This window comes from Amia ocellicauda, chromosome 9, assembly GCF_036373705.1.
Source record: "Amia ocellicauda isolate fAmiCal2 chromosome 9, fAmiCal2.hap1, whole genome shotgun sequence".
Taxonomy (NCBI): Eukaryota; Metazoa; Chordata; class Actinopteri; order Amiiformes; family Amiidae; genus Amia; species Amia ocellicauda.
Window position 1 is genome coordinate 38,538,974 of NC_089858.1, and position 14,954 is coordinate 38,553,927.

The 14,954-nt window shown below is 44.9% G+C and overlaps 1 protein-coding gene across 1 annotated transcript; it reads right to left on the bottom strand.

Moving 5' to 3' along the window:
* Positions 1 to 1,402: 1,402 nt before the first annotated feature.
* LOC136759436 (cilia- and flagella-associated protein 57-like) lies at positions 1,403 to 13,240 on the bottom strand. Its single transcript, XM_066714432.1, has 22 exons — positions 13,157 to 13,240; positions 12,477 to 12,790; positions 12,090 to 12,349; positions 10,631 to 10,796; positions 10,172 to 10,324; positions 9,818 to 9,957; positions 9,470 to 9,635; positions 9,124 to 9,237; positions 8,730 to 8,942; positions 8,040 to 8,213; positions 7,667 to 7,828; positions 7,268 to 7,423; positions 7,050 to 7,143; positions 6,529 to 6,719; positions 6,032 to 6,205; positions 4,635 to 4,793; positions 3,906 to 4,049; positions 3,466 to 3,582; positions 3,201 to 3,335; positions 2,728 to 2,871; positions 2,489 to 2,618; positions 1,403 to 1,980 (listed from the first exon to the last, which is right to left on the bottom strand). The coding sequence occupies exons 2-22, from the start codon at positions 12,759 to 12,761 to the stop codon at positions 1,823 to 1,825; spliced, it is 3,435 nt and encodes a 1,144-aa protein (XP_066570529.1). The 5' UTR covers positions 12,762 to 12,790; positions 13,157 to 13,240; the 3' UTR covers positions 1,403 to 1,822.
* Positions 13,241 to 14,954: the final 1,714 nt, after the last annotated feature.

Here is a 14,954-nt window from a genome sequence, read left to right on the forward strand (position 1 = left end):
GGCTCTGTGCGCATTGTGAGCCGCTACAGCAGCCCAGCAGCAGCCCAGCAGCCTCCGATATGATCATCTGTGATCATTTGTTCCGCCCCGGGTCCAATGTGTGAGTGTGAGCGGAGCGGCCTGCGGCCACGGCAGCGCAGAGCACTTTCCCCTGATCACAGGTTGGCTCCGCCGATGGGAGGGTTTGCTCATCTGCTCCTGTCCTTTATTTCCCCAGCGCGTCCCACCGGCGCAGCTCTGCGCTGCTATCAAAAGGGATTTGTTGTCTTCATCTCGGAAGGAGGAAATCCAAAGATGTTGCCTTTGCATCCTGTTTGGCCAGCATTGTTGAGGTTGTGTTCAGTGTGTCTCTGCTTTTATATATGGATGCATGTGTGCTGCGACGGAAGGTAACATCATTTTCTGACGGATGTATGTATGTATGTATGGCCATTCCCGTCTGTTAGGAACTGGTTCTGGCGCAGCACACATGCATCCATATATAAAGCAGAGAGCCCACACTCCCATGACTGCGCGGAGTTAACGGCATCCTTTTCTAAGCATTGCTTTGCACCTTGGAAACCTCTTTTATTTTCACCCGATAGGACTGTCATCGAAAGAAAAGTACCTTGAGTCAGGGACAGGGGGGAGGCATCTGATAAAACAGGACAGTTTCAAAAAGTTATGAAGAGCAGAAGATACCGCTCCGCTCACACTCACACATTGGACCCGGGGCGGAACAAATGATCACAGATGATCATATCGGAGGCTGCTGGGCTGCTGCTGGGCTGCTGTAGCGGCTCACAATGCGCACAGAGCCGGGCTGGAGAAGCAACTCTGCGGGGCTAGAATCACACAGAGCGGTTTACTGCGCACTGCTGAGACAGGGCAGCACTTTCTGATGGGACTCGCATTGATCTGACCTGGAGCTGAAACTGTCCAAGTACCAGCAGCACCTGGAGCAAGTAAGTTCATGCCGGTTTTAGTCGGGGTGTTGCTATACTCGTATTGTAACTTGGACTCCATCTTGATTTCATGTACGGCATCCTTTACATCACTCTTGTCTCAATGTCTGTTGCTCAATTTAAACGAGACCATTAGCGTGGGACTGACGGGAGAAGTGCACGGAGCATGCGTCGATCGATTATCATCGCATAACGTTGTGGACAGCCTCATGCCACAGTACAATACGTCATATTTGTATGTACGGGTTAAGTAGATAATCGTGAAGTGTCGTGTCATTATAGTCCCGTGCTTACAAGGATTATTATCTGCTGGTAACATGCATTATCATATATACACAATTCAGGCTACAGAGGTTGTGCGTTTCACTTGAAGGTACAGGTATCGTTTTAGAAACTAAGGTTTTGTATTACATACGGAATGTGATGTGATCGTCATATAAGTTTTCCAAATTCAGAGCTTCAGCTGGTGACCTAAGGTGGACTTCCAAACTATAATACTGCCTGTGTGTGATGAGATAACAGTTCATGTTTTATAAACTAGTATTAAAACAGAAAAACATACTACTCATACCATTAATGTGAACCAAAATATCACAACAATATAACAATTACAAGGATTATAAAGAAACTAACATGCATTATCATATATACACACTTTAGAGGTTGTGGGTTAGTCCTGGTGGATTTGTGTGATGTGTTATTGATTGGCGTTAATTGGCAAGTGAGAACAGATCACCTGTCTGGATGGTATCACCCCTCTGCACGGTGCACAAACCCTATGAATATCTGGCCCTGGGTATATAGAGTTGTATGCTGTTATTGTCTGTTGAATATGCAGCGGTGGGCTGTGCAGCAGGGCGCAGGGGCTGCCCGCTCTCTCAGAGGGTGAGGACTGGGAGTCTGTATCTGTGTGGGGACCGCCGAGTGTGGCTGTGGCCCTGGGCCTTGATCTCCTGTCGCAGGTGCTGGATCCCCCCATACCGCAGGTCAAAGATCGTCTTGGTCACCGCACTGGGTGAATCGACAGCAGGGACAGCTGGACAAAACAAACATACATATAACAAATATTTATCTCTAAGTAGTTCAGACGTTACTTCTTTAAATACCATATTAAAAGTGTTTTCCTGTTGTTGTTTTTAATGATTAAATTAATAAAACAAACAAGAAAACAAATGTAGATTAATGCACATTACAATTATGTACTTTCCTACAGAGACAATCCCACTACATTATGCTCAGGTCAGTTTAAAAACATTATTTATTAAGTCAGGAAAAAGGTGTGTTTTTTTTTCCCCTGCCCCCCAAGGAAATGAAAATACCTTGCAGTGCCATTATAAAGTTTAATGCTCGATTCGTCCTTCCTGTTGTTAATATTGGCTCTGAGTATTAGCTGGAATAAAGCTGACACCCAGTGGTAGAACATAACGCTGCTCTCCCCAGCTGATGATAACTCTTACTTTGTGAAGCCAAGGGCACTTCCCAGTTAAGCAGAGAGAGCAGGCTTTTGAGTAAATGGGACAGAAAACGATCACACAAAAATGTACCTCTGAGCTCCGTGCAACTCTGCTTCTTCCTGTTCAACTCCGTGGTAGCTTTCTTGTCATGAAGCGGAGTCTGAACCAGCTTCAGCTCACATCTCAAATTATTGATCTCCTGGATGAGGGAGGAGTTTTCCTGCACAAACACAAGCCAATATGTAAATAGATAAACCATGTTTGTATATCCAACAGAAAAGCAGTCCATGACGTTAAAGTGAGGAAGTGGCCAGTGACCCCAGTCTGACCTGAACGCTCTTGGTGTTTTGGGCTCTGTGGTTCTCCGAGTCCTTGGCCAGCTGCTTCTTCAGCATGGCCACGTTAATCTCCATGTGCTCTCTCTGACAGACGGACTCTCGCTGGACATCGGCATCCATTCCCTCGATTTCCACCTGGAATAGACAGCGAGCATTAAGTTGTTTATCAGAAGCCTTGATCGATGGCGAATTTGAGGGAGAGATGGAAAGTTTGAAAATGGCACAATATTTCTGCACTGTCAATACCCAGTTTGATATCAAATTAAAATGTTCTCAATGACTTTCTTGCGATCTAACTATGTTCAGATAAAAATGCTGAAGGGATTCTGAGGTGTGTTTAGGGACGCATCATCAGATGTCTGAGCTTCCTCTCATCGCTTGCAACTCATGCATGATACATCCACACATCTCTGCTCCTGAACTTGGGTTTGTGGCTGTTGTGAGTTGATGTACGAGGCTCTCACCACATCGGACAGCTGGACGTATTTGTGGTACATCTCTTGAATGGTGTGTTTCAGTTTCCTGGGCTCCTGAATGAAACCCACGCAGTTGTGCAGGTCAGTTTTAAACCTCTTCACCTCTGCCTGCAGATCTCGAACCTGGAGCAGGGAGAAAGCATTTAAACAGCAGAAAAACCCTACACAGCATTGACATTCACAAAGAACATACAGAGAAGATCCAGAGGTGTGGGCTCGGCCCGAGAGGTCCACTCCCGGAAGAGAGACGTACCCTCTGCTTCTCCTTTTTCATCTCCTTTTCCATAGTCTTGAGTTTCAGATTGAGCGCCGTGACGTCCAGTTTCAGATGATAATTTCTCTTGTTGAAGCTCCGCAATTCGACATCCATCTGACAAGAAACACCACATCGTTACCGGGACCTTCTTTGTTTCTACGCAATTCGGATTTCTGTTTATTGAAAGCTTCTTTAACAAAAAAAATATATATATACACACACATTCCATTAAAGCATATTCTAGAGTAGCTAACATTGTCCAGGTGTTCCAGCTCTGCAATTGCTCAGTCCCTTAAGTTCACTACCTTTTGTGTATCGATTACCCGTCACAATAATAAGAGGGAGCGACAGATGACAGGACCCGTGAAACCCACAGGAACTGATCACATTTTTCTGAACTCCGTTCTTGGCAGTGTGGCAGTGACCCTTTTCTTTACCTCCTGTTTCTGCTCTTTCATGTCCCGGATAGCTTTCTGTGTTGGTTCAATCTGTTCTTTCAGCTCTTTAATTTTATACTCCAGCACATACTTTAATTGATCCAGCGACTGGATTTTATTCTTCAGTTCCCCGATGCACTTCTCCTGAAGACACAAACAAGGTCTCGTTTTAGTCTCCCCAGAAGATACTCGTTCGAATGGCCACTCAAACTGGGGTGTTTTGAATGTCATGAGGTAATTACTGGGTTGAAATCATGGTTAACATGGTTTGAATGTTGTTTTGCTTAATCCAGATGTCTGATCTGATTTGCTTAAAATGTTTTCCTAATTATATACATATTTAGGAAATATAAATATGATTCCAACTATACTTTAAATTGTACATTTGTAATTGTTAGCCTTTGGGATGCTTAGCATACCGTTTCCAAAGGTGTCTTGGGGGCAATCTTTTCATAGTCAGCAGCTGTGACACTTAGTCCCGAGTAATAAATGAAGACTGACCACACAAAAACTGTGAACAAAGAGTTGGTTTGGGAGCCATCTGCGAGTTTCATAGCGTTTCATATAATCTGTCATTGCCTTTTGGGTTTGAAATCTTTCCCACACCATCATACATTTCCCAGAGCTCCGCAGCAGTGGTGGCTTGGCAAATTTACACCAAGCAATCTACAGTGTGCCACTCACTACAACTTTATTTTCTTGTTGCTATAACTTTTGTGAAGATCTTACCTTCTGCTTAATTGTCTCGTCTCTCTCTTGGATTTTTGTCTCAAGAATCAGAATGTCCTTGTCCCGGAATGTGATGACCTCCTGGAGTTTCTGATTATCTGTTTGAAGGTTGTCGATATCCTCCATCCCCTCAGTGACCTTCTTCTGCAGGCTGCCGACCTGATTGTCCAAACAAGAGGGGCAGAGACAACTTGGAGTTCACAGATGTTTCCATACAAATATGCAGTAATTATCCATTGTATGAACCGTCCTGTTGTGCCTACTACAGACTATTTGTTTTGAAATGTGTGTATAAAGCCCCATTCACACTGACATTCACATTGCCGGCAATGTTTGCCTGCTTTTTTCCTGTTGCCCCCATTCACACTGGGTTTGAATGCCAGAAAATTGCCGGCAAGGATGCATTCACACAGGAAATAGAGACTGCCGGCAAGAGCGCTGGGGCCATGGGGACAAGACGCTACAGAAGCATATGGATCCATAGAGCAGACCCGGACTGGCACTCTGGACGCGTCTGTACAAGTGCGATCATCTCCCCGTTTAAAGGTATGGCAGTAGCAGTAAAAGAGTCCTGGTTGTTCCAAACTTTCCAAACATTTACGGATGATGGAGGCCACTGTGCTCATTGGGACCTTCAATGCTGCAGATATCTTTCTGTACCCTTCCCCAGATCTGTGCCTTGATACAAACTTGTCTCGGAGGTCTACAGACAATTCCTTGGACTTCATGGCTTGGTTTGTGCTCTGACATGCACTGTTAACTGTGGGACCTTATATAGACAGGTGTGTGCCTTTCCAAATCATGTCCAATCAACTGAATTGACCACAGGTGGACTCCAATCAAGTTGTAGAAATATCTCAAGGATGATCAGTGGAAACAGGATGCACCTGAGCTCAATTTTGAGTGTCATGGCAAAGGCTGTGAATACTTATGTACATGTGCTTTTTCTGTTTTTTATTTTTAACAAATTTGCAAAGATTTTAAACAAACTTCTTTCACATTGTTATTATGGGGTATTGTTTGTAGAATTTTTAGGAAAATAATGAATTTAAACCATTTTGGAATAAGGCTGTAACATAACAAAATGTGGAAAAAGTGAAAAGCTGTGAATACTTTCCGTATGCACTGTATATAGTGCATTACAATAGTTAGCATTACATACGCCAACCTGTTGGTTCATCAATAATACTCAGAATTGCCCATTCACACAGAAAATGCCGGCAATTGTTTCAGTGTGAATGGGGTTTTAGGTGGGCCGCGATGCACTGTAGACCGAGGAAGGAATCAGACAGAAGGTCTTCTCAGCACATGGTTGAGGGCCAGGCTTTGCTCTGCTGCCAGTTACCATTACTCATTATGATCCAGTTGGGAGGATTTGATTTAATTTACTTCCTCACCTTTGCCTTTATGATCCCAATATCTGTCTTCAGTTTTAAGTTGGTGTCCTTCATGTCCTGGATCAGTGTCTCATAGGTGGAGCGAATTTGCATTATCTCGCTGTCTGCATCTTCTTCCACCGTCTTCTTGAAATCCATGAACTGGCATTCCTTCTGCCGCAACTCTTCCTGACACTGGGGGAGACAGTATTGGGGACTGAGACTGGGGAGGTGAGCTGGAACCCCTCTAAGTGCATCTTAATGGGGAATTAAACAATCGGTCACTAAACCTGGCAAATCACACTGAGGGATCCTGCTGTTTGTGGCCCATGAAGGTCAGATCAGACAAGGTTTGCATTTTCCATTTCTTTAAAATCTTGCTGCCTTTTCTATTTATTTTTGCATCAGATTTGAGACATAATGTTCTGCACACCAAGGATCCTCACATTTCCCCAACACCACCCTTCTATGAGAATCCCTTTCTCTCATTCTGACGGTCCCCACGTCCCCGAGGTCACCTGCTTGAGCATCTGCAGTTTCTCCTGTAGCTTGGCCTCATAGTGCCCCGTCATCTCCTCCAGCACCTTAGTCTTGCTGTGCTCCATCAAGTGCAGCTGTTTCATGAAGTCCGCCTCCATGTGCTGGGACTTCACCTGCTGGTCGTAGTTCTGTTCATACACCCGGATAAACATCTTCATTTTGGAAGACTCTGCGAGAGAGAGAAAGGGAGCCAGGATCTATCAGGAGATTCAATGGGTTCTTGTTCAGCTCCTCAGCCGACATGATTTTATATATTCTGTATCAAGTTTGTACGTCATTTTCCTTTAGCAGTGTTGGTGTCTGCTCTGAAAGACAAACTTCTGCACTACAGCTACTCTATAACACGCTTCAGCACCAATAGTCTTGGCTGTCATCAGTGACATAAAGAAATATGCAAGAAACGGATTACTAAACATCATTTTGATGTACTGAATATGGATAAAGGCATATCCCAGTCACCTCTATGATGTATCCACATTGGTGAATAGTTTTATATTACCTAAATCTTGCAGCTCCTTAGAATGTTTTTCCATCAGTTCGGCCGTCGCCTCCTCATGAGTCAGTGCCTGTTTCTCCATCTCACGTCTGAGGACCTTTGGGGAGAAAGACATCCAATCAGAAAAGTGATGGATCTTATTTCTATGCATTTCAACAGCCATGGTCATTTTAGTGCTGCTGCAGAGACCACCACGGGAACAGGCCCCAGTGCCAGCTCACCTGGTTCTTTGTCTTCAGGGACTCCACCTCCTGAATGAAATTCTGCGTCAGCTTCTTAATTTTGTCATTGTTGTTCTTGTCCTGCAGTTGCAATTGGCACTGGTTCTCCCTTTTCACATTCTCCACTTTCATCTTCAGCTCCAGAATGACCTGTTTCTGCAGATTGTGGAGAGAGAGCAGTTAAAGCAAAAACCATGCAAGGCGTTCTCCTTCGATTTCTTTTTCTTCTGTCCGTTAGTTTGCGATACAAGCAGAGGCCTGGTCTCCACATACTAAACAGCTCTAGAAAAAGAGTTGTGCAAGGTGATATTCAGATGGACTGACAAGCAAAAGCAACAAAGCCAGCCCAAACCAAAACCCAGCCAAAGCCATTCAACAGCATAGTTGTGCTATCTTTACCTTCTCCTCCAGGTCAGATTTGGTGATGAGGACCTCCTTGGTATAGCAAGCCCACGTGTCCCATTTCAGGCCTCGCCCTTCCATGTCATTGATCTTCCAGACAAGCAAGCACCCGTCCTCCGAGCTGGTCAGCAAGAACTGGTCATCGTGCGTGATGGCCATCTGAAAACACCCCCGCCAGCAGCATGGGACAAGCCAAGCAAGTTCTGTCATTAATATGTTAGGATTTCTTCTTTTGTCATTGAAGGTCATTGGACTTCTCCTTTACAGGTTTGTGCAAAAAGTTTACAGCCTTCCATTATGCTCTTAATACAAATAAATCATCATAGTAATAGGCTCCAGTCATTAATATTAACATAGAAAGGAAGGGAACCTTTGTCACGGGCGCTGCATGAGCCTGGTATTCAACCCAGTCTTTCTGTACAGGCAAGGGGTACTTGATGGCCCTTATAGTGCCGGTAGATGTGCCAGCGAACAGCATTCGCCCGGAGCGGGACATCACTACATTGGTGTAGGGCACCCCGTGCGACTGCATCTCACGCAGGATCTGTAAAAGCAAGGGAAGGGGTTTCATTCCTGCACTTCTGTTCACAACAAAGCAGACAACAACGTGTATTTATCATTCGTGACTAAGTTTTCTGCTTAGGAAGCAACCGTGGCATACACATGAGCTGTACACTTCAGCGCCGCTTTGAATAACGATAACAGAAATAGTGCCTGAGTCAACACGGCCAGGTATTGATCTATTTATGGCAGCTGTTAACAATAGAGGCGCTGATTTTGTTTCACAGCTCTCAGTGGCCAAGAATAACGTCAAGAGAGCCTCATACACCTTTCCCCGTTTATTTTCTTTCACTTCAGAAAAAAATTATGTTTTTCCAATAAATGGAAATGACTGCTGCCTTCTCTTCCATTTTAACCCCCATCCCCCAACATAAAAAGAGGAGAGCCCTGTGGAAATGACTGATTAACAACCACACAATAAATAAGGACAAAAATAAATGCCTCTACATCCGTTCTTCTCCACATACACTTATTATTCATATAATACTCTGACACACACCTGAGAGTCTGTGATCTCTTTCAGGGTACAGTCTGTGCCCACAGCGAAGACGGTCTTGGAGTCCGGTGAGAGGGTGACTCCGGTGTAGCTGCAGGACTTCAGCACGCTATCTGACTCCCGTTTGCTGGTGAGCGTGTTCCACTCGTAGACAGCGCCGTCCATCCCACACGACACCAGCCGGCTGTCGTCCTTGCTCCACTCGATGGCACGCACCTGAGGGGCAGGTAGGAAGGACAAATCAGCGACTCTCCCAGGTCTACGGCCAGCTGGCAGTTAAAACCTTATGTATTGATTGACATATGGCAGGGTTTCCCCTTAACTATAACTGGGGTTTGCAAGCTGCTCTGTGCCACACTGACAGCATGCTACAGGCCGTGGCTCACGCCCTTCTTACCTTGCCTCTGTGGCCCTGGAGGGTCTGCGTGTTCTCGAAGGTGGTGGTCGAGAAGAGGTGGATGACGTTCCCGTTGGCCGCTGCGAACATGTGGCCGCCGTGACTGAAAGCGACCTGGGGAGGGAAGAGGCGAGTCTGGCTTTAAAACCCAATGGGTAAATGAAGAAAACAGCTGTCTGACTTCCCTCAGGTGCCTGTTAGATACAACAGTGAGAAGGGGTAGGGATTCTGCGTTTTACAGAAAAAGACAAAACACACAAAACAAATCCATTCTTTCTGAAGAGACAGCCAACCGGACATCCGCTCCTGACTGAGGCGGCTCTCTCGTTGGCTGTCCTGCACTCACCTCTCGGCACTTGTGCACGTTAAACTCCCTGAATGTCTGGATGTCATCAATGAGAAGATTCATCAGCAGCAGTTTATCTGAGAACCCCACCAGGACGTAGAGGCCGGAGGGGTGCAGTGCGATGCTGTAGGCTTCCTCGTTGAATTCCTTGTAGAGTTCCAAGTCACTGGCGGTTCAAAGATAGACAAAAACAGCTGATGAACACAAATAAAAAACTTTTGCTGCACTCTTACACTGTACTTTATAGAGTTACTCATTATACTCGTCAGGTTATTTTCATAGTAGTATGAGTTTCCAGCAGCCACAGTGAATACATTACCTCTCCAGATCTATCATCACTGGACTTACTTGGTCTCGTAGTTCCAGATCCGCACCGAGCGGTCCAGGGAGCAGGTGGCGACAAGGGGTTTACGGATGCAGATGGACAGGCCGGTGATGGGGCCAGAGTGAAAGGAGTGGGACAGGAGCTCGAAATGCACCAGCTCCTCCTGCGAAAGAAACACATGGCACGCATTGAGTACCTCTTCACCTGGGGGTGTGAAGCACAACCTCACACAACAGAAGGTCTTCAGCTGTATAAGGAACACATTCTGTTTAGGGCTCAGGATATGAAAACACGACCTACGTCTTTCAATAACTGCTAGAAACATCAGATCAGAAAACTTTGACATTGTAGCCTGCATGGCAGTTCATCTCCAGCACCTTGCTCATCTCTGCAGAGGAGAGAGTGAAGCTGTAGAGCTGTCCCCGGTCCGTGCTGGCAATCAGGATCTCCTCCGAGGGGCTGAAACACAGCGTGGCAATCTCCTGCTGCTCAGCATTGCTCGGGTCATTGCTGCACTGGTCCTGGGGAATCTGGGGAGAGATGCACCAACGCGGTCACTACGCTGCCTGGGGAGCTACAGAGAGGCCAGATTCTTATACCATCCCTCCATACCGGAGCACGGGAGTGTTGTAAGAGACTAAATGGATGAGAACTCTGAGTCTTTCTGTTGGCTCATTGGAAAGAAGACAAAAGGAGTCTGTAACAGGTCTAATATCCTAATTATTATTTCGAACAGTATTTTCATGGTAAAGGCATCTAGACGAAACAAGGTTCTGCTTCTCTAAAGGGTGTAAGATGTCTTTAAGGAAAAAGACCACCAGCAAATACTCTCTCACCCGGATCACCCTGGTTTTCCTGTAGCGCTCCTTCCCCTCTGTCTTCTCAAACAGACAGACAGTCCCCGGCCCAGTGGCACATGCAAAGCCCTTGACATAGGTAGCAATGGCAGATATGCGATACAGGGCATCGGAGACAGGCTCGTCCACATGTTTCTTCTGCGATCTAGAAAACCAACAGAAGACTGCAAGTCAAAAAACAACAAACAAAAAAACTGCACAGAGGAACATGATTGTTTATGACTTGTAAGCTTGTTTGTTGCTAAATGTAAGCAAACATAAAACGTGAGGCAAGACGAAGATACAGAAATGTGCGTACAAAGCAAAGCAGGTTCAAAGAAAGAAATATACACCGATCAGCCATAACATTATGACCACCTGCCTAATATTGTGTAGGTCCCCCTTTTGCCGCCAAAACAGCCCTGACCCGTCAAGGCATGGACTCCACTAGACCTCTGAAGGTGTGCTGTGGTATCTGACACCAAGATGTTAGCAGCAGATCCTTTAAGTCCTGTAAGTTGCGAGGTGGGGCCTCCATGGATCGGGCTTGTTTGTCCAGCACATCCCACAGATGCTCGATTGGATTGAGATCTGGGGAATTTGGAGGCCAAGTCAACACCTTGAACTCGTGATTCATCAGACCAGGCCACCTTCTTCCATTGCTCCGTGCTCCAGTTCTGATGCTCATGTGCCCATTGTAGGCGCTTTCGGCAGTGGACAGGGGTCAGCATGGGCACCCTGACTGGTCTGCGGCTACGCAGCCCCATACGCAACAAACTGCGATGCACTGTGTGTTCTGACACCTTTCTATCAGAACCAGCATTCACTTTTCAGCATTTCGAGCTACAGTAGCTCGTCTGTTGGATTGGACCACACTGGCCAGCCTTCGCTCCCCACGTGCATGAATGAGCCTTGGCCGCCCATAACTCTGTTGCTGGTTCACCGCTTTTCCTTCCTTGGACCACTTTTGATAGGTACTGACCACTGCAGACCAGAAACACCCCACAAGAGCTGCAGTTTTGGAGATGCTCTGACCCAGTCTTCTAGCCATCACAATTTGGCCCTTGTCAAAGTCGTTCAGATCCTTACACTTGCCCATTTTTCCTGTTTCTAACACATCAACTTTGAGGGCAAAATGTTCACTTGCTGCCTATTATATCCCACCCACTGACAGGTGCCATGATAACAAGATTATCAGTGTTATTCACTTCACCTGTCAGTGGTCATAATGTTATGGCAGATCAGTGTGTATATCTAGACTCAAAGATATACAAACACCTCCATGGGTCCTCAGTCTTGAAGAGCACATACAGGTCATATGTGATTGTGTCTTCAGTGCAGAAAGATGATTTGAGAATTTACTTGCACCGATAAACTGCTCATCAGACCTCAAAGACCATGAGAGTGATCTGTGTTACCCATATAAGCAGTACATCAGTGTATATTGTCTGTAGGGTACCTGTGGCTGTCTCTGGTGGTGGGCTTTGGAGCCACGCTCATCTCGCAGCGCAGATCTCCACCCTCCATCATCAGGAGCCTCCCGGTCTCCGTGCCGAGGATGACTTGCTTGTCTGACAGCCAGGCATGGGACAGGACGTTGCCCACGTCCAGCTTCTGGCTGTTGGACTGTTTGAGGGCTCCCTCTGCGTAGTGGTACAGCTTGAACACCCCCCTGCCACTGACACAGATCTGCGTGTTGTTCTGAGGGTTAAAGCTAACCTGTGGGTTGTGGGGGGGTGGGGTGGGGGGGGGAGAGAGAGAGAGAGAGAGAGAGTTTTAAAAAAAACAACTGTAGGAGCAGTTTGGTGCAGCTGCAGACATTACCCGATAACGCTTTGCTCGGTACCTGATAGACAGGACTGGTCGTGATGCTGGTCTTCACCGAGGCCATCACCTTGTGCTTCTCCCACATCCAGTAGTAGAGGGTCCAGTCTGGGGCCCCCGACTGGCCGATAAGGTACTTAGAGTCCGGGGAGAAGGCCAGGGAGACGAACTCCTGCATTGGGAAGTCCCCGGCACTCAGGACCTTCTTTTTCTGGTGCTGCTCGTGTTTTAGGTCATACACGGTGATGGTGCCCTTGTCCCCCATCTCAGACACGGCCAGGTAGCGTCGGTTGGGGCTGATGGCCATGGCCTTCGTGCCCTGACTTCTCTCCGTGCCTGTTGTAGGGGGTTTTAGTTTTTTTGTTTACTTGTTAAATATTGACCATCAATAAAATGTAATCAAGCTTTCCTCATGAATGTTATGATGCAGAGCAAATGGGACAAAGGTGCTACAATGACATAGAGGGCCCTATTCTAAAAGCTTTTACACTCACTAGGTTTACAGACGACATTTTTATTTTTCCGTTGAGGGAAACAAACAAAGCATGAAAGAAGTGGTGAAGAGTCACATAAATCAAAGTCAATTAAATGTTCATTTCGTACCATTGGGAGTTTGCTTTTCACTTCTTAAAAGAAGGGGGAGTCAAATATAACATGATGTTAAATTGTATAGTATTTAATTTATGAGCACGAAACGGTTACCTGGAATGATCTTCTGTTGTTTCTCATTGATGTTGTAGAGAACACAGTTGTTTCCTGATGGGTAGATGACCGTTTTCTCATCGGAGAAACATAGGTTGTTAGTCACCCCCTTGTGGACGCCAAAGATGTGGTGAGGCTGAACCACAGACACTGACTTGACCTGTGGAGAAAATGAAGAACAATCATGACAATCTATATTTTGCAGTTAAATTCAGACAATGTGTATGCTATCTGTATCTAAACATCAGATTTTTACAAATGTGCCCCTGTTTAGATTAAAAAAACATGTTACTCCAGTATATGCAAATCACAGGGAAAGTTTACTGCTACTACATATACCACATTGAAGAAGGAAAATAAACAGTATAATTACACTTCCAATGTGCAGTACTTTACTATGTACAGTCTTATAGCAAGTTATTGTTGTTGCAGTAAGTTGCAATTTTCTGATATTCAACTGTGACTCATCAAATGTGCACTATATTTGTTACTTTTCTGTCAACCTCAAAACTGCTCTAGTTTGGTAAACAATTAGATTATTAGGAGATCTATTTTACTACCTACAGCACACGTTTCGCTGAAATTAATGTGATTTGTTATGTATACATTGTTATGTATATGTACCGGTCTCAGCTCCACTACACGTTTTTTCACTTTGATTACTTTGATTAAATACACGTATTTCATATTTGCACGTTTTAATTTGTGTTCTCCCCCTGCAGTCCACTTGCCGTGCAGTGTAATTGGATAATTGATGATTAATTAAAGCCCCTGTGTCGCCAGTTACAGGGTGGCCAATCCCGGGACGGTGCAGGTGAAAGGATGGACAGTGGGGAGCGAGTTTCGAGAGTGGAAAAAGGTTGTTTGTTTTGTGTATATTAATCCAATTTAAACTATGCATTTTAATATATTTTTAAGAACAACATAAATCATGTACATTGGTTTTTAATTAACTAAATAAACTGATATTTAAAAAATCGTCTGGCTGCTCTCTCCCACAACGACGCTCCCCTCGGGGTCCCCAGGTAGCAACCCTAACAAGGGCCCGGCTGCTACATATAGAAAAACCTCCCAATCAAGGTATCTGCTTCTATTGTATAAAATATTAAATTTGTATTAAACTGAATACCCTGTTAACACGCAACGTTGTGTGTTAGTTGGGATATTATTGTTCACTGTAGTTTACTACGACAAGCATCTAAACAACTGGATTCAAAATCTCCTTGAACTGTTCTGTATTTTTTTTTGTACTGTGTATTGTTTTTTAAGTCGCCCTGGATAAGGGCGTGTGCCAATAAATACATAATCATCATCATAATAATATTAATGTTAACGATTATAAAACTCACATCTCCTTTATTACATCGCACGGAAACTAAAGCCGGTTGTCCTGTCTGTGTTCGTTGAAACGAGTCACTCCTACGTCATAGTGCAACTACGTAACAATACGGCTTTTAAAATTCATTTCCCAGCGGCAATTGCATATTTAAGACGAAACTATAGGCATGTATCCTTTCACACAGTAGATTGATTTGCTCAAAACAACTTCTTTTATTTTTTTAAGTTTGAGATCAAATAAAATTACTCGAAACAAACTACCGTCCGTGTACACTGTAATACAGTCTAAGACGTTTGCCTGTATATATATATATATAGCGTGATTTATTAGTATATAACTTTCGACATATGTGTGGCAATAGTTAGTATAGCATACATCACCAACCTGTTGGTTTATCAATAACAGTCAATTGCAGTAACTACATTATTTACAACCGCCGCCATTTTTGCACCCCTATTC